The sequence below is a fragment of the Oenanthe melanoleuca genome, chromosome 5, assembly GCF_029582105.1.
Source record: "Oenanthe melanoleuca isolate GR-GAL-2019-014 chromosome 5, OMel1.0, whole genome shotgun sequence".
Lineage (NCBI taxonomy): Eukaryota > Metazoa > Chordata > Aves > Passeriformes > Muscicapidae > Oenanthe > Oenanthe melanoleuca.
The window spans coordinates 55,555,744-55,580,150 of record NC_079339.1 but is presented as its reverse complement, the minus strand read 5'-3'; the positions used below and the strand labels follow the sequence as shown (position 1 = coordinate 55,580,150).

Sequence of the window (24,407 nt, the reverse complement as noted above, 5' to 3'; positions counted from 1 at the left end):
GCAGAGGGGAAGGGACTCTACTCCCCTTGGGACTTTGTTGACTTTTTTTGGCAGATTGTGCAGACTCTACATGTAGGATGTTTTTCGGCCACTCTCAGTCTGTGTGCCCTTTTGACTGGTTTGTGCATTTGCAATCTCTTCTCTGAAGTCTGCTGCATGATGTCAGGTAGGGAGTTTTCTCATAGCAAGTGACTGGGAAACCCAAGTCCCTCATAAATTTGTGAGGAGTTTCAAAAATGAGTAACCTACATTTCATATGTAACAGAAAATCTTCAAATCTTCAAATCTTCATCTTCAAATGATCTGGTATTTCCTTCAAAGGCCATAAATATGAAAGGTTATGGTTCTAGAGAAGATGGTTCTGAGGGATTCCCAGGGCATAGTGCTGTAGTGGCTCAAAACAGTCAGCATCCCTTGCTGAGTAACCCTGATACTAACAGCCACTCTTCCCATAAGGAAAGCCTTTGTGGGCAACTGAGGGATATACTTCTACTGACTACAGCTGGACTTTGGGAACTGTGTCTGTCTTTTTTGAAAGACATTAGATAAAGAGGAAGAACCTGATTTGGGGATTTTGAGAATAAATAAGAAAAGAAAGAAGGAAAGAAGGAAAGAAAAATGTTAAGTATTACAATTGCAACATTATTCCACTTCAGATGCTAAGAAATACCAACAAAACTTCACATAAAATTAACAAAAATATTTATTTTAAGTATTTTATTAATCAGCTGATATAAACAGAATACTCAAGAACATTGTCTTTAATTCAAATTCAGCTTTAACTGCTACAACAGTCATTCTTACTAACAGAATTTAGTTTGTATCAGAAGCTGAAAGTTCTCATCTATATGTTTAAATGCTCTCACAGACATTGAATTAACACTTTACACTAAAATAATATTTCTGTTTGTGAGTGCCAGTTTAGCAAGAGCATACAATAACACTTTATGAACAAACACATTTCAAAGATAAATAATAAAATCTCAAAATACATGGTTGATGAACACACATTGAAGCAATTGTAATAATGTATCCTTACAAGAAATGGAAGGAGAAGAAATGCTTTGTACTTTAACTTAAGAAACTGGAAACATTTGTCAAGGCTAAGTAGGAAAAGAATTTAAAAGGAAGTCAAAGGTATTCAAAAGAGTGAAAACAGCTTTGTATTTTGTGTGTTAGAATGAAAACCTTCCATAGGAGACTGTGGTGATCTCTGATCCTGTCCAAATGCAAATGAAAAACCAGCATCATCTTTTCCATCTCCAAATTCATGAGAAATTGATTCTGAGAGGAAGGGAAATGCAAATGCATCCTCATTTTCTGATTTTCCAAAGAGGCTTCCTATATGGAATACATATAATATTTGTTATTAGATTAAATCTGAGAGAATACTGCATTCAGCATATGCTTCTTTTTTAACATATTGTGCCAAATATCCCACTGAGCATCACTCTACAGTTGTGTGTTTATTGCTGCACCAGAGATTGTATTTCTAGGGGGTTGTGATTAGAATTGACATCAAATGAAGTGTGGAGCACTTGAATGGTTTAGAACAACAAAACACTTCTGCAATATACATTTTGCAACAGAGCTATTTGTAAACAGAATCTGCAAAAGTGTTTATTTAGAGAAAAATGTGATCAATCATGGAAATACTAGGACTTTTTCTTCTCCCTTGCAAGTCCTCTCATTTTGCTTCAAACACACCTAACACTATCCCTATTTCTTTATTTCTCATACCTCCTTTTCTATGATACATCACACATTTGGAGCCCAACATGTAAGAGAAGATAAGCTAAAGATTTAGTTAAAACATAAATGAGCACAATAAACCACATTATCATGTGGTTTACATTATCATTATGATATTTACATTATCAAGTTACATTATCATGACTGAACATCCTTTCAGACAACCAAAGGAGCTCTGTTGAGCTGGATCATGAGCCTGCCAGTCATAGGAACACAGCAGAAGAGGGCTGATATACACAAGTACATCTGAGTTTCAGACTTACCAACACCCTTGTGTGGGGACACAGAGCCCAGGTTTCCTATAGAAAAACTTTCCTCTGTCTGAAATGTGAACAAATTTTTAATTTAAAAAATGAGAAAGGCAAAAAGTAAACTTTAATGCAGATATGTAATATGTCAATTTGCTTTTAATGAGAAAAACACTGTCTCAGTCAATGTCAGCAGTCTTTACAAAATTTGGATTTAAAGGTATGTATCAGTCCCTAAAGTTGCAAGGTAAATTCTTTGATCAGATGGGTTTTATGGTATTTGCATGCAGCTGCAAATGCCCTTCCTCCATTTTTCTAGGAAAAAACCAGACTGATAACAGTCCAAAAGCTGACCTGACTTACTGCTGTTTTTTTAAACCAAAAAGATCCAAAATTATTCAAATCTGTGACATTTTATAAAATCTCCAAGCAGCAACACAAATACTTCCTACTGAGTAGGGCCTGATATTGCCAGAAGAAGTAGCAGGATAACCACTTGTCACTCCTAAAACAAGTTCTTAGACTAGATTTAAAATAGATACTTAAGTCCTTCAAAACTCCCATCTAACTTTAAAGAATCCCAGATCTGCTACAGCCTGGTAAATTTTTGGTTTCTTCTGCTGAGCAGGCACAAAATAATGTGGGTTCTGACAACACTGGGTGACCTAAAACCCACCTCACTCCTAAACAATTCACAAACCACACCCCAGTGTGTCCTCTCCTAGACACAGTTCATGCTATGAGATACCAACCACAGAAATCTTGCCAAACCCAGAGTAAAATTATGCCTTCCCTCATCCCTGCTTCAGCTCCCAGCCAGTAACCACAAGACTGAGCACACCCCCTGCAAGAGGAGCTAACTAGGCTCAAATCCCTTATTTGCATAATAGGGCTTGGATCTACACTGACAAGTGATACCTAAGCCTGTTTGCTACACACATCTATCCTGAATCCCCAGTCATCTACCTAATAGCCCAACAGAGGAAGAATTACTCTAGAGCACTGGAGTTGGGGAACCTGCAAAGAAAATTGAAGATCTGGATTTCATTCCCTGGTGCATTTAGTTGCCAACCTAGCTGGTCCATTTGGGTATAGCTAATCCACATTTGCTGTTCAGTAACCCTAATAGACTGTCCTTTCTTCCCTTCTCACTGTTCTTCACTTCATCAAGACAAAACCACACAGAAGAAGTGTATGAGTTGTGAAGTCTGATAGAGAACTTGAATTTTGTACTGCAGCACTGAACCAGAAGCCTTTTGGTGAATTGAGTCACTGTATATTTGCACATGATCCAAATGAGAGAGATTCACACTTGGTTAGAAATCAATATAGGAGGATTGCTAGGAAAGGAATTAAACATTTTCAAAGAATATCAAACTTAAAAGTAATCAAGATATTAAAAAATGTTTGCTACAAAAATAACCAGCCTGAAAAATCTCATTCAGTGTCAATGCTGTTGGGTTCACATATTTTGCTTTGTGGAAATTTAATGTTCACAATTAATCACTTTTACCTCATCAGATGAATTTTGTGCTCCAAACAGAGAAGAATCAAACAAATTAAAGCCAGGTGACTTCTGGGAGAAGTTTAAGGCAGAAAAGAAAGCAGGAGATTTTGATGTTCCTTCTTCACAACCTAAATTTTTCATGCTGTAAATACAGAAAAGTAGAAACTATATTAATAGTTTTTAAAGTGATGTAGATGGCTTTTTCCTTCTATTTTTTCCTTTTCCTCTTTTTTCACTGTTTTACATCCCCATAGCTTCCATCAATAATTACTTTTTGCATCACAAAACAGATAATAATTCTTTAAAGTAAAGGGAGGTGGTGCTCTTACCAACTCCCTGCCCTCTTAACAAAAAATAAACAAAAAGACTGTTTAAAGATAGAAATCAGAGTAACAAATATTACTGCAGGAAAAAACAATGTGTCTCTTATATTTCTAAACAAAGTACTGATCTTTTGAAACAGCTTCAATGGGAAATGATATAGCGAGAAGAAAACTTAATAAATATCAAGCATAACTCAGGAAAAAAAGCTGAATATTTTCAGAAGAGCTTTCTAGAAAATTTTTTCTCTAGTATCTAAAAAAAGGGCAGAAATGCTTATACAATAAACGTGAGTACAACTTTTTGCTCAGAATCAAAATAAAAGTTGAAATCATACAAGTCAAATGGAGGTGTTCTTGAGAAGAGTGGGTGTTTCCCCTTTAAGTCAGGTGTTTTAGGTGCTTTGAAGAAAGGTTCTGCACTTTCTTCTGTTATGTCAGGATTATCTTCATTTGGCTTAAAACCTGTGTGCACATCCTATTAAAAAGAAATTAACAATGCTGTTTACAACACATAAAATTTCCCAAAATATCATTATCTTTTCAACTATAAATATGTTCTCAGTGAAGCCAGCACCGAGCCTGTTTATTTATAGTTCTGTGCAAGAAATGAATTTTAAATGCAGACTTTTTTCAAAATGTTTCAGCTCATCACACCAGCATTAATGAAAATGTTATGCACCAATTGATACTTTACAAATTTCTGAGACTTGCCAACTGAATCAAGTATGTCAAAATGCTTTGACTATTCTAAATAAAATTCTTACTTATGACATAAGAAACGCTTTTCTTACTTGAGGTGCATACAAGCAGCCCACCTGCTCATCTGCTTCTTCATCAACATGCTTGGCCTTTTGGCTTACTGCACAAAAAAGACAGCACTGCCTGTATTATAACAGCATTTTAAACAGACACATAAAAAATGGCATTGTGGGAGAGGATCCTTGAGAAAAGTTCACTAGCTTAGCATTGCTATTGGTAAGGAAGTGTTCTCACTGATTTTCTTAACAACCTATTTTGTGGCTCTGTCCATAACAATTACCTCTTGTTCTGCCACTTACTGTTTTCAAAGCTTTACTCAGGCTGCTGCTTGTGGTTTGGTGTGTTCTTCAAACCTGCCCATTGTTCCCTGAGAGTGCTGTGTTTTTCTGTTCCAGCTATTGCCCTCCGAGAGTGCCAATAGTCAATAGAAACCAGGGGGGAACAATATAAAAAGCACATCCATGTGACAGACATGAAGTGTAGTTTAAAGAACTGGACAAGAGTCAGGATAAGAAATGAGAAGAAACATTATCAGACTTTCTGCTGTCAGAGTTTCTGCTTCAAGCTTCAGATGGTGCTATGTCTCAGGCACTGTGGGTTAAGGTCCTACGTTTCAGTATTCTCTTTGTAAAAAAATCTAGGCTATAATCTTTTACATGCATCTACATTAGCAGTTAGAAATTAGAATTAGAATTATAAACAATTAGAAAAATAAATATTTAAACCGAAGCTCAGTTCCTTGTGATTTCAAAAACTACAGGTGTATTTGTAAATACCCTGATTTTTTACTGTAAGCATTCTGCATGTTTTTCTCCAGTTAACTTTCATCTTTAATAATCTTAATCTGATTCTTCAAGATACCTAAATTACTGGGTTTATTATATCCCTTTTCTTTGCATTTTCTCATGCCTTCTGGCTAGATGTTAAGGCTGGATTTCATTTTGCCCAAGTAATTTGAGACTTGAGTGTGAATTTTCAAGAGATGTTGGACAGATCCTTCCATTCACAATGGTCGGTGCATTCTAAATCCCACATTACTGAGTAGTTAACTCTCTATTTAAATTAGGACTCTGCCTGTCTGCTACACTCAAATTTTGAACTAAACAATCAAGGTGGAAAAGCAATGCAAATGGTGGCTCTCTTAATACCAGAATGAAAATCTGGTCTCCAGAATTTTCTGGTTTAGAATTATATGATCCAATTTTATAAAAAAATTACAGGAGTACATTACCCATTACTGCATTTTCACTCTCAAACTGTTGATTGGAAGTCAACTGCTTTGGTAGAGCTGGCAGTCTAAAAGACAAAGTTTAATTTTTGTCTAAATGTGAATTATTTCTATAAACCCCAGCCTCAAGAATGAAAGCTATTTCATCAAACAAAAGTTACCTGAATTTCACTTGGTTTTGCATGCTCACTGTTGATGGAACTTGGGCAGTTTGTGGGTTATTAGTCCCTGCAGTGTCAATAACTTTCTAAAAGACAGAAGAAAATTCAAATGAGGCAGCAAGTGGAATTGTCACTTCAACAATATCACTCTGATTTCTCCTGTGGAAAATCCTTCTTTTAACCAGAAATTAAGCATGAAACAAAGTAAAAACTTTTTCTTTGTTTTACCTACATTTTACCTACCAATAATCACTTCTGTAATTTTTTAATAAAGTCTTAGTCACAGCACTGACAACTAGATGTGATTAATTAACTTTTCTGTAACACAAATAATGCTGTGTCATTTACAAACTTCATGCAGGTTTGCTGCTTTTGCAGTGTGGTTACTTGTACTTGTCAACACAAAAAGGGCTGGGGCCAGGCCTGGCTCTGCCTCTGAAGGCCAGCTGAGCATCCACATCACTCTCAGTGAACACAGGTCTCATGTGGGGATTGAAAAACTGCAGAAAACATGAAAATAGTCCCACCTCACAGATTTTCATCAGAACAGAAGCCATCATTCTTCTTGTGTAGCATGTATTTGTGCCTTAAGAGCAGGGTGAGGAATCTATGCCTCAGCATCAAATAACACATTATTTTACAGGGAGTGTCTAGTTCTTGTAAATTTTTGATTAACAAAATGTATCAAACTGAATTCTATTCAGGGTAGGGGACAAAAGAGCTGGTTCTGCAGAATCTGCCTGCCACTCAACTCTTGTAATGCACAGCACACCTTTTCTGAAGCATAGCAACCTTCTTTCTTCCAATCTTTTTGTTTTTCCTCAGACTCCATCTTCTTTTCCTTGTTGCCATCACCCTTTCTTAAAGTTCTCTTAACCTTGACTTACTGATTCCTACAATTGTCTAGGTCCCAGACTCCCAGCCTCATCTCTAGATTACCCTGGCAACAGCCCTTCCATCATCCTCATCATGTCCAAATCAGAATTGCTCGAAATTTCTTCTGGTCTTGTCCCACTCAGTCCTGTCACTGTCCTTCATCTTGTCTTGTGTTATGAAGGCTTTGTCTCCTCACACAGGCTCCACTCAAAACCACTCAGTGATTCACTGAAGTGATTCTTCAGTTTCCTTGAAATTCTTAAGAAAATTACAAGTGGTTATGCTAACTTTTTTTTCTGGATTTTTTGTTGTTCATTAAATTTTGATTTTAAACAGATCCAGTGAGATGTCCCTTAGAAAGATGGTTTAGAGATAGAAACTTCCCCAAGCTCCTGCACAGCAAGCACAGTTACAAACTCTTCTACCCTTTATGGCCTTATCTCCTCTGATTTCTCCATTTAATACTTTAACAATCTATTGCTCCTATGAATGGTCTTGCACTCCACGAGACTATTGGTACTTTTCACAACTTTGGAAGTTGTACCTCCAGCTTTCTTCTGGATTAGATTATTGTATTTGAATAAAAAATATTGGATCTGAATAAAGCTGCAATTCAGTCCACCATTTCAAAAATGTCATAGTAACTATATCCCTATGGTTGAGAGAGAGAAAATGGAGTTGTGGGCTCCTGCAGTGCACCAAGGAGTGTTTGTGGCTTCATTCCTCTCAGTCCAGATTTCTGTTTCTGGTTAAACTTCAGAACTGTTAACTCTGGGCTGTCCTGTATATTCAGTCCTTTATTAAATCCTTCATTATGGAGCAGATGGCTCATGATTCATCAGTAACAGAAGATTCTGATCCTCCTTTAGAGTTCCAAATATTTGCTACATACAGAATCTACAGCACTTATTTTAAATGCTAAAAGCTGTTACACAAAATGAGTTGGTAAGATGGTCCACCTCAATTTTGGTGTTAGAATGCACTTTGTAAGAACATAGATATTTTCAGAATGAAAAGGCACCAAAGAAAGATTTTTGCCGTGATTACCAAGCAATTGCAGATTCCCATGATTAGCAACTTACAGTGCTAACAGGATTTATGTAAGACATAATAACATGAGGTATATTTTAAGTGTTTTAAATTTAAACAACTACATAAAACATTATATAATTTCGTATTTTTACCACTGGGAGAGCAACACACCTGTGATAAATTTTCTGCAAGGCTGGAGGAACAGCTGGTGGCCACTGAAAGTTCCACTGGTTTCTCTTTTTCTTCTCTCCCTAAATTTACAAATATTACATAATATTGTCAATAAGATTAAGTATCCAAAGCATGGCATTGTTAAACAGAACTTGGGAACAAACCTTTCAAATTTTCCTTTTAATAAAGAGCAAAAAGAAACTTATCACAAAATATTAAGGTATCAAACAAATAACCGTTGGTTCATATTTACTGCACTAATGCAAACAGTGCTAAAGATATTTTAGATTTGAAACTAAATTATTTTCAGATGTTTCTGACACAATGCATCAGGCATATCTGTCATGTTACTTTACTCATTGCACAGATATGGGAGAAATCAGACACACAAGATTTCCGGAACAAAAAAACAGGTGAGCACCCAACTTCCATTGAAAGCCTGGCTTAAACTCTAAGTAGTTGAGCAGTTCACTAGATTTGTTATCATTAATTACCCATTCTTTTGCACAAAAACAACCCAAAATGCTCACTGAAGTCATTAAACACACTACACCTGTTTCTGGTCGTTGCTTTGAGAATCTAAAGCTCTTTACAGGCTGGACAAATTTCTGAGGAATGCACGGGACACGCAATGCTTTAAACACCTGACGTCTCTCCTTTGGCAAAGATGGGTGTTGACGTTCTTCAAACACCCTAAACAAATGTTAAATAAAAAAAAAAATCATTGCAAAAGAAAAGAAATCATAAAATATAAATGCTTCAAATAAGTGGAATTCTCAAGGGCATTGGATGTTGTCAAGGAAGTTCTACCATTTTCAGCACCAGTAGTTGATAAAAGTGAGGTTTTCTTTAAATAATACCAGAGGGAGAATATCTCTGAAAAAGAAGCCATAAAGGAGTAATAAGCCAATCATAAGAACATTGATGGCTTAAATTTTGTCAGTATCAAAGAAAAGTATTAGTATTGTGGAGTTTTACACTTAGATTAAAGTGCCTCATTACTGTAGTCCTGAAATCACATTTTCACATTTAAAACCACTTTTACTCTCTCTCTCTCTCTCTCTCTCTCTGAGATTGTCTGGAATACTCACTACATGTACACAAAAGAGAAAACTGCAGCAAGTGTTTTCACTTGTGGGGTAATTATCTGTGTAGGGTAAATAGTCCTTTACAGTGCAGAAAGACAAAGGTTAGCAGAACAATGAAGACTAAAGTGGCTTTGGCACAGGAACATTTACTATTTTTTAGAATAATGAGTTCTATTTTATTTTTTCTCTGGCATTCCTGCTTAGTGCCTCTGTGCTTCTAGCTACAACATCTGGTTTGAAGCTGACTGAACAATGCTGTTCAGAACAAATGAAGAACTGAGTCAGCCTTTTTGTTCTTGAAATTCTCCATAAATAAAAAAAAGATAAAATGTAGCATATATTTTATAGGATAGCGTGGAGTAAAATGAGCAACATAATTAAAAAATACTACTGAGAAGCACTGGCTAAATATAAGGACCTAACACATTAAACTCATACACAAATACGTGAACTGAGCTCACATAAAACCCTGAAAGCACCTCAGCTAGTATCTCTGATGAAAAGGACTATTTTCTCTTGTACCTGGTGCAGTACTGGACTGAGACTGAACAAACAGTACAAAATATATACCACCTAAAAAACTAAAAACCAAAGTCAATCTTTCAGTTTCATTAGCTCTAGATTAAACTGTGTCAAGAATGAATACTACAGAAAACAAGATGTGTGTGGATCTCTGAATTCAGATGCAGGGAGCTCAGGAGAAATCAGAACAGAGCTAAGCACAGAACTCTGGCTAAAACTGTTCCACTTTGTTCCAGTGGCTCATTTTACCACAATCATCATTCAAAGATCAGTTGAACAAGCCTACTGTGGCTGAGGTCATCAGTTAGACTGCCATAAATAGGGGGGCTTTTGTGGGCTTTTGTGGTTGGGGTTTTTTTTTTGTTTTTTGTTTGGTTGGTTGGTTTGGGGTTTTTTTAGAACTTAGGATGTCAAACTCTGTTTTAAAAAGTTCCTGGAATCAGTTTCCTTTTGCTTCTGTAAAGCCTAGCAGACAACTCTATAGTTCTAAAGACTTACTCTCCATTAAATAAAAAATCCTCTTACAATGCGTATCTGTACAGAATAATGTTTCAAAGGCAGAGTTACAGACCAAACTCTGAAGTTCTTGAGATATTCATTCTTTAAGTAACAAAACCTTCCAAAAGAGCCTGCAGTTAAACTCTATGCATATGCAGTACACCTGCTCCCTTCCCTCCACAAAAGCACTATTGAAATATAAACCATGCACGTCTTCTCTGATACTAATTAAAACCACTGGAAGAAAAATAAAATTGCATCCTGAAGCTCAAAACAATCCAAATGGCAGCAACAAAAATAATAATTTGTCTTCTTTTTGTACTTCATTGTTAGTAGACATCTGAGTAGATAAAAACTCTTTATCTCAGTCCATACTGCAATGGTTTTTAAAGTGTAAAGAGAAAAACAGATATTCTTAAGCCAAAATAAATTGCAAAATAAATTTCCTTAGTAATATTTTCTTCTTTTTAGCATAAAAGAAACCCAAGGATTAATATTAATTTCCACCACAGGAATCAAATATATCTCATTATACACATGAAGAATCAAATCTGCTTCTGTGGTATTTACAGCTACTGAAACCACATTCAGTATTCTCATCAGGAGCATTTTTTGGAGTTGGCTCTTCATATATATTCACATTAGAAATCCAGAAACAACTTTATAAGTACTTTTCTAAGATTCATATTATCAAGTTTTTTCTTTGATTAGTAGAAGCCAATCACTACTGATGCAAAGATGCTACAAGAACTGCAACAATTCACCATGCAATCTCCTTGATGTGAAGCTTTAGCAAAAAGCTCTCATTTGGAAAGTAAGAAAATAAATTAACATGACCAAATAGAAAAAAAAAATTAAAAAAAAAAAAAGAAATAAAGAATCACAGAGTCATGGAATTAAATCTCTCCCAACTATTTTGCAAAAGCAGAGAGAATGAACACTATACATGCCACAGCACAGTTCAAGATATCAGCCTTTCTATGTAATAAATAGAATGTCTAATTGAGAAATCAAGACCAGGGCTTCAAAAGAGTTGAGTCCTGCTGGTGATTGATGGAAATTAAACTGTGGTACTTGTCATGTAACTGGTGAGCTGTGAATCAAAGACTAGAGCTGGTAAGAGCAGAGGAATGAGTTTTACATTCCTAACCAGCAACTGGCCAGGCCCCAGTGACTCAAGCAACAGTGTTCCAGGCTTTTTATAAAGGAACAGTTCCCACTGCCACCCTGCTGCCCAGAGCAGAACAAATATCCCAGCACCTATTAATTGGCTTGCAAGTTGGCTTCTTGTCTTGAAGCCTCCTATAGCTTTTCATGGGTATTAATCTGCACATTGTTCTGCCCAATGCTTTCATTTCTCTCTTTAGTTCTTTCCCTTGATGCTGCTGGTGTCATGCTGATCTGGACCAGTTCATGGAGATCCACAGTACAATTCTTCTTTTCTTCTTCTTCTTTTGTGGCAGAAGATGAAGATATCTCCTTTCTTCACAAAGATCTTTTTGCTCAGTAGTAACTTTGTAGTGGCTTCAGGACAGCTCAAAATAAACTCCTGCCTTTGGTACTCACATTCTGCTGTTGTGTTTTTGTACATTGCTTTGAGTCTGCAAAGGTTTTATTTCCTAGGGCTCATTTTCTCAATACACAGTTTCTGTACTGGTTTTTTCCCAGAGTTTCTGTTTGTTTGTTGGTTTTTTTGTTGTTTTTTTTTTTGTTTGTTTGTTTGTTTTGTATTGTTTTGTTTTGGTTTTTTTGTTTTTTTGGTTTTTTTGTGCTTTACATCTTCATAATACACCCATTTTTAACACCAATAGTTACTTAAGCAGTCACTTCCACACTTTCTAGTGAAGACTTTTTTAAATACACTAATGTTAGATAAAAATATTCAGAAACTCATTTTATGCCATTTTCTACAAGCCTTTATGTTGTAGAACATACACAACTTCAGGTGAAGGTATAAGCAGACTCCATGACAGGAAAAGAAATGTACAAATGGCAGGTCTGAAAGTGCACCCTCTGGATTCCTTACCACAAGGAGCCTCATTAAGGGAATTTTACACCTTCATACCCAGAGCAAGGATCTCTGCCTCTTACAGCAAGTCTTTAACTGCTATTTTGTGTTCTGCAGACTGAACACATATGGATTTCTTTGAAAATTCAGAGAGAGTGCTTCCCATCTTTTTTTATCTTGTCTTAAAACTAAGGGGATTTCTTGCTTCCCCATGTTTCTGTTTTTGCCCGTTACAAAAATCTTACATGAGAAGGTAAAATGAGTGCAAAGGCTACACCACAAAGAAATTACCATCTGAATGATTCATAGAATTGTAAAAAGATATTAAAAGACTAAAAAAGTCCCTGTGAAAGAATCTTGGGAATTACTAAAATTACACTTTTCTATAGATATGTTCCACTAAATGCCTATTTAAAGCCCCAAAAGGATTCTTTTTCAAGCACACCATAATGCAAAATCACTTTAGACAAAGTCTTTCAGACACATTTTCACTTTAAAATGGATTTTGGTCTAAGAGTGTCAGCTCAACAGGAGATGTTTCAACATTCACAAGGACTCCAGACAAGTGCAAGATAGTCCTGGTGGTGATTTTCAGTCATTGTAATTGAGCTCAAATTAAAGTGAGTCCCAGCTGTAAATGATCGCTGACTAATTTACTAAGCCATTAATCCTGTCTATGAAACTTTCACTCATGCTTGTTTTTAAGAACTAAATTAAGAGTTAAATTTCTTAAGTAGTTCAGAGGTGAAGACAAGTGCCAAGGAACCCTCTCTCCTTTTCCAAATATATATTTAGCAGAGTTAATGTTATTTTATCTCTGACTGCACAGTCACTGTAGTTGCATTCAAAACTACTTGCACAGATCTCTCAGCAGTAGCTGAGGAGAAAATGATTCTACAAATATTTTTACAGCATGTTTCCAGATACACTGAACTTCCAAGAATCAAAAGTTTCACCATCTTAACCCACAGAAATATAAAACTTTTTAAATTACATAATTAAATCACATGACCAGGATTAGAGAAGCTTGCCAGTCCTTATTTAACAATCTGTGCTTTGTAGTAGTCTTCATGTAAATTCTGAGGTAGTATTCTGGGTAAAAGCAAGGGAGAAAATAATTTTGAAGTGTACCTTTCTTTAAACTCTTCTGGCTTCTCAAGAATTTTCTGATTTTTTTCTTCAATCTTTTGGGAATTATTTTGATCTTCTTTAGTCTCTTTGATGGTCTTAAACGATAAAGAACAAATGGCATAAAAATTGACAAAACTTGAACTATTAACCACATGCTACAAAAGTTTTCTAAACCTGATGAATCAGTGCTCACTAGGAGTTTTGTAGCCAGTAGGTTCTGAAGAAATAAGGAGAATAAGGTTAAAAAGAGGCAATATTTTTTGTTGGACCAGCTGTAAAAACTGGAATAAACACAGAAGTTTTGGAGCATGGGTCTAAATATCAGAACCTGGAGCTCTTTATATGGTCTCCTTCATATCTTAAACAAATTTACCACATCCCTTCTTCCTCTATGTTTACACAGCACAAATCACATTGGGAACTTCAGTCTGGAACTAGGAGTGTCAAACAGTATCACAGAACATAAACAGAAAAAAACACCTGTGCAAAATGTGCTGCTATCAGCACAAGGCAGTAAATGGAGTCCTTGATCATCTGGTCCAGACAGGTGAAAGCATCCAGATGAAATGCAAAATAAAAAGTTACTACACCTTTACAAGAATGGGCTACTCAGGCTTAGAAGAGACCTTTTACAGAGGAATTCTGTAGTGATAAAAACCCTTTGGTTTTTTTTCAAGATTCTCCCTTTGCAATCAGTGCTTCTCCTAGTCAATCAGCCAGTTTTACTGCTGGGTATTATATACCCACACACGTATTTTGGGGGGAAAAAAAAAAAATGGAGAGAAGGAATTTCCATTATTCTTACTGTAAAGCATACTTAGTTAAATAGAAACCCTTCAAAACCCAGTAGGACCTGAGAAAGCTGCTCACTCAAGCCCTGGGGCTCACTGAGGAGTGACCCTGATTTATTTTCAAGTGTATTCTCCTGAGCTGATACCAGAGTCATCATGACATGGTGCCTTAGCAGAAACTGTGGCACAAACTGAGGTGAGCAGAAAGCAAGATTTAAAAACCTTTACATTTGTAGACCCCTTTGCTCTAAGAAAACATATGTGATGCCATAGAAATGTAATTATAAGGCTGGAATCATCCTGTTGGTCTATGCACTGGAAAATACACCACTTTTTTGATGTTTCAGAAAATGTAATGCTGCTGTGTATGACCACATATATAACATGTATTTATAGAAAATAAAATCAAAATACAGTTACCTTTTTTAAGTAGTCAGTTTTCATTTGTAATTCTTCTGCTTCTTTTTCCAGTTTGATGGTTTCCTGCATAGCAGCTTGAGCAAGCTGCAAGGTTTCCTGTGTTTTTTTCCTCATAGAGACACTTCCATGTCATGGAATATCTTTTACAAGTAAGGGATGCCATTGGATCCCTGACCTCTCTATGCCATAACACAAATACTTGAGCTGCAGGAAGCTCTGAAAAAGCTGCATTTCCTGGGAAAATCTTCAACTCTAAATTCAATTAAGCTTATTCTAAATGAAGCATTTTGATGGATATGTTATTAAATGAAATTTTATTTTCTTTCCCCAAAATGCTCTCATAAATTTAAACTGAATAACTGAATTTGACCTTCAGTTTTCTCACAGAGAAGTGCCAATGCTGCCACTCTAAACAGAAATGTATAAATATTTATATATATAAATATATATAAATATATACAGATATATAAATAATTATTTTATTTTCTAATAGAAAGTTGTGAAAGGTAAATATAAAACTTCTTTCCTGTCAACTGAACAAACACAAGAAATCAAGGATACATGTGTACAACCCAATCATTTACAGATGTCAAAGGAACAGCCTCTGCAAAAATAAAATTTACTTTCAGACCATTAACTAACAAATCCATTTTCTTAATAAATACAAGATAAATTAATAGATCAGGAGCATTTATCTTGGCTTTGTATAGATAACAAAAATTGCAGTATAACAGTAATGGCATTAAAAACAGCACTAAAGAGTGATGAAAATTGAATTTAAAATTTTGAGGGGCTCAATCTAAAGAAATCTTAGAACTTTTTTACCCCAAGAAGCTCAATCACAAATCTCTCCCCATTACATTTATGAGTTGGAGGAAGGAATATTACAATGTATAATCTAAATTCTAATTTGCTACAGATTTTTGTTCTAAAAATGGTGTAACAAAGAGAATACAGTTTATTAACTTATAGGAAATTTCAGAAAATTAGAATTATGGCACCCTTAATGTGCAGTGCACATTGTAAAAGCATTGGCAATAGCAGTACCCAGACTGTCCAAGGAAGCTTCTTCTTTCCATTTGTATTTTTCAAACCATTTCAAAATTCTCTTTTGGATTTCTTCAACTTCTTCCTTTTTTTTGTAATACTTCTGGGCAAGAGCAGATTCTTTATATTTTTTGTGCCGTTCCTGCAAATTCTTTCTGCACTGGGCTATGGAATTCTCATATGTTTTCCTATAAAAATACATGTAATTTTATTTTTTTCACGGGAAACTATTTTTTATAATGAAAAAAACCTACAAATTTCTGGCATCAGTTAATTTGCTGCTACCATGGAACGAAAAGCCAGATTATATTTAAGATGACAATATTTGGCTTTATTTTTTAATTTTCCAGCTATATTCAAGGAAGACTGCCATATGCAACAAAGAGTAATCATGATGTAAAAACCAGCCAAACCTCCCTGTTCTGAAGGGAATGTAGACCATACCATACTCAAAGGCAGCCTGACAGATGACAAATGTGGTTTTCCCTGTGTAATTATCATGAAACTCACTGCAGGCCAAAGTCTCTGCTGGTGCATGTGGGCACAATTCCATCCATTTCGCTGGAGCAAAGCTACAATAGAGGAGAATTTGGCCAATATTTAGAGCAGCCTGGTGCACCATTGGGCTAAGAGCTGCCTCCAAGGAGATGCTGAGTAATCTCTGTCTGACTCAGGGAAGCCTTAAACACACACATCAGTCACACTGAAACAACAGGATTATTCATACTTAAGGTTAAGCAAACACTTAAATATTTAAGTGGCAAAGAGCCAGAATGCTCAGCTTCTTGTGGGGCTGCCCTGTAAATTAATGTCACACTAAATGTAACTTCACTGACATCATGTGAGCACATAGCTATGAATTACTCGAGTAGGCAACATCAATGAATGCAAGAAAAGCTTCTGTGAACAATGGACAGGAGAAATTTTAAAATATTAAGTTATTAGTACATCTAAAGATGAGCAAGAAATTCCTTTATGGCAAAAACTATGGTGCATAAAATCAAATAAGGCCAGAAACTCACCTCTTAACCTGCCCCTATATTAAGGAACAGCTCTCACTGCTTGCAAAGAACAGGGGACTTCTCTCTAAGGAATACATTTTACCTCAAACTGCTATTAATCATTTAATTGCAGCATGACTGAAAGGCTGCATTTGACAGTCCTGGCTGCCCACTGGCTGTGCCAGGCAATGGGAAAGAGAAAAACTTATGTCCAAATTCAATATTAGAATCTTCATCTCTTACAAAAGGAAAACAATTTCACAAGGCAAAACACAGTCAGATTCTAATTTTCAAATCAAACTACACTCCAGGCATGAGTTGCTGTTAAAGTGACTGTTAAACTTTAGGGGAGAGAAGTTGTAGGTAACACTGTGAACCAAAGCTAGGAATTGATATTTCTCAAACTTCACACAGAAAATTACACTAATCTACTTGCTTTTCTACATAGGTGGTCTCAGGAATCTAAGTTTTGATTTGCTTAATATTTCTGCATACTGTACAAAATTTCCCAGGTATGAAAGATGAAAAATATTCTGTTCTATTTAATTAAGTAGATGTTAAGACAATAACTGAAAATGAATTTGTTGATAAACCTAGAATGTATTACAAATAAATTTAAATAAGTAAAATAATCGGTTGTAACAGGTACATTTCAAGCTTGTGAATATAATCCTAAAACTTTATATTCTTTTCCTAAAATCTGTTTTTCACAGATAATATTTATGGCCATATATAGTATAGGAGTCTTGAATAATCATCACTATTTTTAATATTCTCTCCAAGTAATTTGCGTTCTCTAGTTCATGCAGATAACACAGACTATTTAGAATTCACCATTGTTCACATTAATTAGAAAAAGTTTTAATCTAATTACAACAGGAAATGGGCAGCACTAACAACACCCCCTGAATATTATGTGGATAGAAATGTATTACTTTTTCCTTCTTCATATCACTTATTTTCAGGATTAACTTCCAGTCATACATGCATTCTCATATGTTCTTGAAACCAATAACAACAAAAAATGTGGAACATTTTATAAACCTCCATTTTAAGTGCCTAATTAAACACGAACTGATCTGCCCATCTTTTAAAAACATCTTTCCATCTAAAGCAGCATGTCCTCAGTGCCCCCCCAAATGCAAGACTAAAAACAACATTCAGCTCATAAAGTTCTAAAGACATTTATTTTTCTTCCCAATTTAAATATTGGAATTTGCTGAATGCACATCTTGCTGACTTGAACATATCATCTAATGCTTTGGTGCAGAGAGATTATATTTGGGGCACAGTTTTGAAAAATACATGAATTAAATTTATTTTGTGATTTGTAGTCATGTTGTCTTATAATTAAGCTCAGGAAAACAGATCAAACACTTTAATGTTGGAATTGAAACTAGTTATCTAAAGAAGCAATTTAAAAGTAATGCTTCTTTGGCTTGTCAGCTCAAATTAGTGAAAGCCAAAATGGCTTAATCATATACTCATAGAAAGCCAATTTAGCCTTATTTTTCACCAAATTTAGAGCTCTGAACAGGAAGAAGAAAGATAAGCTACTAAGTGAGTTAATTAAAGGCTCTCAGGCATGCTGTTTCTGCTGTCTTGGACAACTGGCAAAAAGAATGATTACAAAAGACTCAAAGCCAATGTTTTAAATTACCTAAATTTACAACTCTAAACTGGTATTTAGGTATCTGGAGGGGTCTGCCATGACTTTTGCACCACAGGACCAAGCAGCCTCCACACCCTGACAGGCAGAGCAGAGCTGGTGAGCAGCCTCTCTAAAATGGAGATAGTTTTACTTTGTTCAATAGAACTTTGCAGAGTTACTCTGGCACAGTACATTTGGAACATTTCAGTGAGAATCTTCAGGGTCTGTTCTTTATTTCATTGACTGTAGGCAGCTGCATTGCACAATTAATAATTTATTTTAAATGCTGAGATTAATTAATGAAGATAAAACACCTGAGATTACATTCACTGAACAGAACTGAATTTGCAATTAATGCTGACTAGAAGCTTGCCTACAACTGGTCTTGAAATGGTTTCAGACCAGGCTTTTCTGAGACACTTTCTCATTTTTCAGGACTTAAGAGTGAATTTGTATGCTTTGTGGTTATTTTGAAGAATATACAACAGTATACAAAAACTTGATTTGTATATTCCAATAATCCTATGCAATTCATATTCAAAGATAAGGAAAAGCATAAAATTATCTGAATGTTTCTAACTGTTACCTGAAAAAATTAATTGTTTTATTTATTGGGCTTTTCTTCAAACAGTAGGCAATTGTACAATGCTCTGAAAAATTGTAACAGGCATTTGGGAAGCAACTGTATTTCAATAATTCATATTTTATCATATTTCTTTGGCAACTACAAAATAATATATGACCTCATAGTAATCTAAACAAAAAAAATATTTTAATTATTCAGTCACTTATAAATGACTATAAATTCCTGGAAAGCTTGCAACAAATTTTTCATGCAGACAGAACTAATTTTGCTGATCAGTTTAATCAGTTTAGTCAGTACTACTTCTGGAAATCTCATCCCATGTGATCATAGATACCTCTCATTTTCTGCATCTTGCTCTACAGCTGTAATTTCATTTTTCAAACATGCTTCATGCTTCTTAAGAAATTCATAGGTGGGCTTCCAGCTGTGGGCAAAGTAAACAAAAAACAAAAGCATATTAGCTGTCTTTCCTAGTAAAAAAAAAATAAATAAACATGTAGAAAAGAAGACACCAAGTTACTTTAGCTAGCTTACAAATGATTTATTAATTTTTTGAAAGTTAAACATAAATGTGTTTAGTACAGAAATCTTTTGCAGGCATTTTGCTAATATTTTAAACCTGCAAATTCAAGAAAAAAAGAACTATATCTTTAGAACTAAGAAGCATTCCAAAGCACTTTTTAAGGAATTAATGGAATGAACTTCACAAAGTTTTTGAGCAAATGCTAAGTAATGAGGCATCTGAATCAGTATTTTAGGTCCTCAACACATCACATCAGTAATTACTTCATATATGTCGAATCTCCCTGTTGGAGACACCCACGACTTCATTCTCACCAGTATCACCAGAACCCATCTCATACCCAAATGCAAGCAGCAGTTACAAACTTGGAATTTCCTCCATTTGCTATGCAAGTCCTGCTCAGAAAGCATGGAAGTGACTTTCCTACAGCAGAATGCTCTAGATGGTACTGATAGCAGAGCAGCTTCACAGAATATTTATGTATTGAAAGAGCAGAACTTTCTCAACATCCAGGCATCAGAGATACCTCTGCCTTGGATAGGGAACACTAGAAAAACAGCCAGATAGACTTTCTGATTCAAGTGAAACTCAGATGTGATCTTTAGGAGAGGCATATTAAAAAGTTTTTAAAAAGAAAGTATCCTGTCTAGAATAAAAAAAGGTATAAGAAGCATGAACAATCCAGCACTCCTGGCACAAATGGTTGGACACCACTGGTGATTAAAAATGGAGCTACAAAATGTTACTTCCCTATATCTACTGCAAATTCAGCAGAAAGATGAATTTCAAAAGGGTCATATTTTTTCAAAAGCAGGAACCAGCGTACTTATATTAAAATGTACCTGCACAACAGACACTGATGTTCTTTTACTCAGAAACTTCCATTACTTTCTTTGGAGGAAAAAAAAAAACCCTAGATATAAAATTCATACAGATTTTATTAATCAGATACAAGCCACGTTGTGAGCTACATTTTTGGTTCATATCTATTCTGTGGACACGGAAAAAACATGTGGTACAAGAACAGTGGTTTGTGAGCACAACTATGTATACAGGATTCAAGCAGCTCATTTACTTGTTTGCTAAATGCACCCCTGTCTCATGGAAGTCCTTGGTAGCCATCACATTTATTTGTCCCTCCTTTCATCAGCCCAGGTATAAAAAAGGTCTTTATCCACACTACTCGGAAAGCAATAAAATTACCCTGCAGTTTGGCTAGAGGGACAACAATTTCTTTTCCTAACTAAGAACATTCTGAGTTCACGTGGCTTTTTAAAAATTATCTTCTATTTCCATGAAATCACTCCATCCTTACATCCAAATTTTAAAATTGTTAGAGAAACAATAAAATTAGGATAGGTTCCATCAACAGCATTTCACTACTTCTTACTGCTCTGGGATCAAAATTTCTAATTTGAATCCTTGAAGAAACTAAGTATTAACAAAATGTCTTCTCTTGTGTAAAAATATGTTTCATTTGGGTCATTTTCTGTCTTTGGGTCTTTTTTACAAAGGCCAATATGTATTTCTTTAGAAAACACAGTATTATCCCAATACATCTATCCCATATATCATATTTTCTCTAGACTTGTTAAAGATAAGAACCTTGTATTTTCTTCAAAGTCTTCAAATCTGCTCCAAAATACTCATAATGCCTTGTAACCCAAACAAAACGTTGTTTCTCTGAGAGCTCTATTGAGCTCTATCACTGGCAATTAATCAGCTGGGAGGGTGATTGTGACTCCAAAATAGTATCTGAATTTACAAAACCAACATTAGAGTCATGTCCAGTATAGATGGAGTGTCAACTAGAATAAATTTTAGAAGTTTGGGGTGATTCTACTGTGTAAGTGCTCTAATTGTCTGATCTTATAGCCAAGGCTTGTTTATTGGAGTTTTCAGTCTGTCGTTAAATGACATTTCCAATAATTTAAGACACAAAGTCTCTACTCTTCTGCAAGCATTGTCCTCCTATGAATACATGTATTCATTAATGAGTCACTTCTCATTTTCAGTCTCTTTACACTAATGCCATTAATTATTCTTTGTAGGACTTGAGCCAAAACCATTGAATTCAATGATTAAAATTTAGATCAGATCCTTAGTTCTACCCTTAATTTTTTACTCTTTCATTTGCATCACTTAACAGTTTGTCATTTGCAAAACAGATTTGCAGCTTCAAAATATATCAAATGAAGCAGTGTGGATAGTTTCATAAACTTGTGTAAGTGTTCATTTTACACTACATTGGAGGCAACAACTTAATGTAATGGAAAAAAAGAATTTTTTTACCAAGGTCAGATCTCTTCCCAACTCTTTTAATGGTAAAGCTGCAAATCAGTATTGAATGGCAATTCATTCAAATAAGCCAGCCACTACATCAACTTTATTCACTAATGATTCCATTCTTTCTTTTTCTTTCTGAGAGCTCAAAATAAAAACCAGGAAAGGACTCCAATGCTGCCTTTACTTCTGTCTTTATTCTCAGAAACACCCGCACTCTGCATTCACATTGCAAAAAAAAAAAAAAAAAAAAAAAAAATGTATGTCATAGATATTTTTATTATTTACTTTTAGATATAGAATTGTAAGAAAACAAAACAAAATTTTGCCAACAAATCCTCACTCCAGCTGCTGAGCTGCTGTCAGATTGTGGAGAAATGGAACACACTGATGGATTTTATCACATTGGATATACTCTCTGTATTGTCAAATATAGATTTGCCTTTTCAGCTACCCTTGCAAACACCTGAGGTTTTAATTTTTAAAAATTACGTGTCAGAAAGATAAAACTCCTTGTAGCTAAATTGTGTCTTGAAAAGCTTCTAATTACTAAGATCCAAAAATGATCAGCATTTAAAACTTGAACTAATTATCTGATACAAACATTTATGTAAGGAAAACTGTGAGTGGCAGCCCAACACATTCATCAAAAGATTGTGCCCAGAAGACAAATTTTGCAGTCTGAAGCAAAATTGATACTGGAATCTGCCCACAGAAGGACACATATGTGTGTATAGAGAGGCAATTACAGCATATCTTGTGTGAAAATATATATAGAACAAAAAGTAACATGAAACATGTTGTTAACAAAGAATAGAGAGATGTTCAATTTTAGGAAGTCTTTTTTTTAACAGTATTCTTAATATTGGTCAAATTTGACAAAACTCAGATTCATCCAAGTAGAGAAAAACTACATTTCTATTGCTTTACTACATGAATGCATGCTGCAAAGATAGTACCTGTGATCTTCTGAAAACTTGGGATTTTAATAAAAACCAACCCAAAATTAAATGTAGTCTGCTTTTCTATAATTGTTCTTCAGCAGATGGGTAATACTGTAATTTTTATACCTAAAGACCTGCAGTTTAAAAAAAAAGCAGGAGAATACTAAAGTTTTCTTTAACATCTCTCAGAACATACCCATACATATTTTTTCCCTTCTTTCCTCACTCACTTCCTTCATGCCAGCCACAACTCAGAGCTCAGGTTCTCTTATACTCACACATCACAGCTCTTCTTGCTGCTCTCATTTTGCTTTTGCAGATCAGCAAGTTCCTCTTTCTCTTTTTTTATATTTTCCTCCAACCAAGCAATTTGATTCTTTTCTTCTGTGATTTTTGCAGTGTACACTAAAATTGAAAAATAAATGTTAAAGGACACAGGTTAATTAATTAAAAAGTGCATTATAATGACATTTTCTCGAAGATTGTATTTGTGGAGATTCTTAAGGCAAACTCTTAATTCTCCCTCTTCTGATAGCAGACAGTTGATAACAGTTTCTGAATGAGTGGTTAGAGGAGAATCCATGTTGTTGAACATGATTAGTGTTATCTTCACAAATAAAAGCTGTGAGAGCTACCATGCATGCTCACCTTGCAATGCAATAAGCACAACTTGGTGACATTTTTTTCTCTGCATTTTTAAATTCTTTTTTTCTAAGCAAGATTTCTGATTCATCAGTGCTAAATCATCCCTTGCTATCACTGCTGCCCTGAAGCACTAAATGATAGAGTAGGTGATCCTACACACAAGTCAATCACATCCTGCCCTTCTCTCATCTCCTCAACTTAGAACATCTTAGTGATGCAAGATGGTCTTGAGTTTGAATTATTGCTCTGAAACTTAAGGTCATCCTGAAGTTTGGCTTTGGATTTGTACTACTTGCTATATATTAATTTTCAGCAGCATCTGTATTTATAGCAGAAAATAAACCACTTCTCACAAAGAAACATCAGTCAGGGAAAACCAAAAATTTCTCAATGTAATTTATTTCTTGGGTTATCTTCAGTCCCTTAATATTTGCAAAATCTGAAGTCAGTAACTTGCCTTTACTTAGAATGAAGCATAAATATTGGGCAATTGACATGGCTTCATTTCTGTACATAAACAGCTGAATGTGGCAGAACCCTTTAGATGGCTTTTTGAGACGTACCAAAATGTAACATAATGCTATTAACAAAATATACACTTCACATGTCATTTAGTATTTTTTAAAGGGAAGCACTTCTGTGAGCTGTTCAATTAACCTGTGCTTTCACAAGGACCTGGTGGGTGAGATCCATCTCACCCAATGTTAGTGCAGGGACTTTCTTCAGAACAGCACACCCACAGCTACACCCAGCTGAGACAAGCTGACACTTTTAAAGTTTATTTTATCTAACCTACTTTAAACTGTTTCTTCAGAATAAGGTAAATCACACGCTAAAAGTGCCTATTACTCTTCACTGGCAAGAAAGGGACTGCAGGCAAATAGGCTGAAGAATCTCACACCAAAAGTCCAAGGCTGAATGCTACAGCTGTTCATCTGCCAAGTAATGCTCACACAGAGACAAAATTACATCAGTGTTTTTGCTAAGTTCTTGAAAGACTTAACCCAAACTGCTAAAAGCCTGAGTGTTGGTTGTGTGTTTACACATATTTAGGTATCTCTGAACTGAACACAAAAGCAGCTATGCCATGTTACTACAGTCTTCAGATTTTCCCTAAGAGCATTTACCTAAGTGTTAAGAAAAGCCTCTTCTCTAAGGTTCAGTTGTGTGACTGAAGAGTTAAACCAGAACCCTAGGTGTGCCAGACTTAGT

At 35.2% G+C, this 24,407-nt stretch overlaps 1 protein-coding gene across 3 annotated transcripts in view; it reads right to left on the bottom strand.

Annotated features, from left to right (window-relative positions):
- Nucleotides 1-686: 686 nt before the first annotated feature.
- C5H14orf39 (chromosome 5 C14orf39 homolog) overlaps nucleotides 687-24,407 on the bottom strand; it is a 28,029-nt gene continuing 4,308 nt past the window's right edge. Inside the window, exons 4-18 of one of the 3 annotated variants that reach the window (XM_056492911.1) lie at nucleotides 22,829-22,955; nucleotides 19,135-19,224; nucleotides 15,563-15,750; nucleotides 15,077-15,119; nucleotides 14,516-14,636; nucleotides 13,305-13,399; nucleotides 8,611-8,750; nucleotides 8,058-8,137; nucleotides 5,979-6,064; nucleotides 5,821-5,885; nucleotides 4,646-4,689; nucleotides 4,166-4,305; nucleotides 3,514-3,649; nucleotides 2,016-2,073; nucleotides 687-1,341 (exon numbers count right to left, since the gene is read on the bottom strand). In XM_056492911.1, the coding sequence (XP_056348886.1) occupies nucleotides 1,142-1,341; nucleotides 2,016-2,073; nucleotides 3,514-3,649; nucleotides 4,166-4,305; nucleotides 4,646-4,689; nucleotides 5,821-5,885; nucleotides 5,979-6,064; nucleotides 8,058-8,137; nucleotides 8,611-8,750; nucleotides 13,305-13,399; nucleotides 14,516-14,636; nucleotides 15,077-15,119; nucleotides 15,563-15,750; nucleotides 19,135-19,224; nucleotides 22,829-22,955 (1,613 nt within the window). In that variant the 3' untranslated portion in view covers nucleotides 687-1,141. Of the gene's footprint in view, nucleotides 1,342-2,015; nucleotides 2,074-3,513; nucleotides 3,650-4,165; nucleotides 4,306-4,621; nucleotides 4,690-5,820; nucleotides 5,886-5,978; nucleotides 6,065-8,057; nucleotides 8,138-8,610; nucleotides 8,751-13,304; nucleotides 13,400-14,515; nucleotides 14,637-15,076; nucleotides 15,120-15,562; nucleotides 15,751-16,072; nucleotides 16,135-19,134; nucleotides 19,225-22,828; nucleotides 22,956-24,407 lie in introns of all 3 variants that reach the window. The other 2 variants (XM_056492912.1, XM_056492910.1) reach the window with 2 other exon arrangements.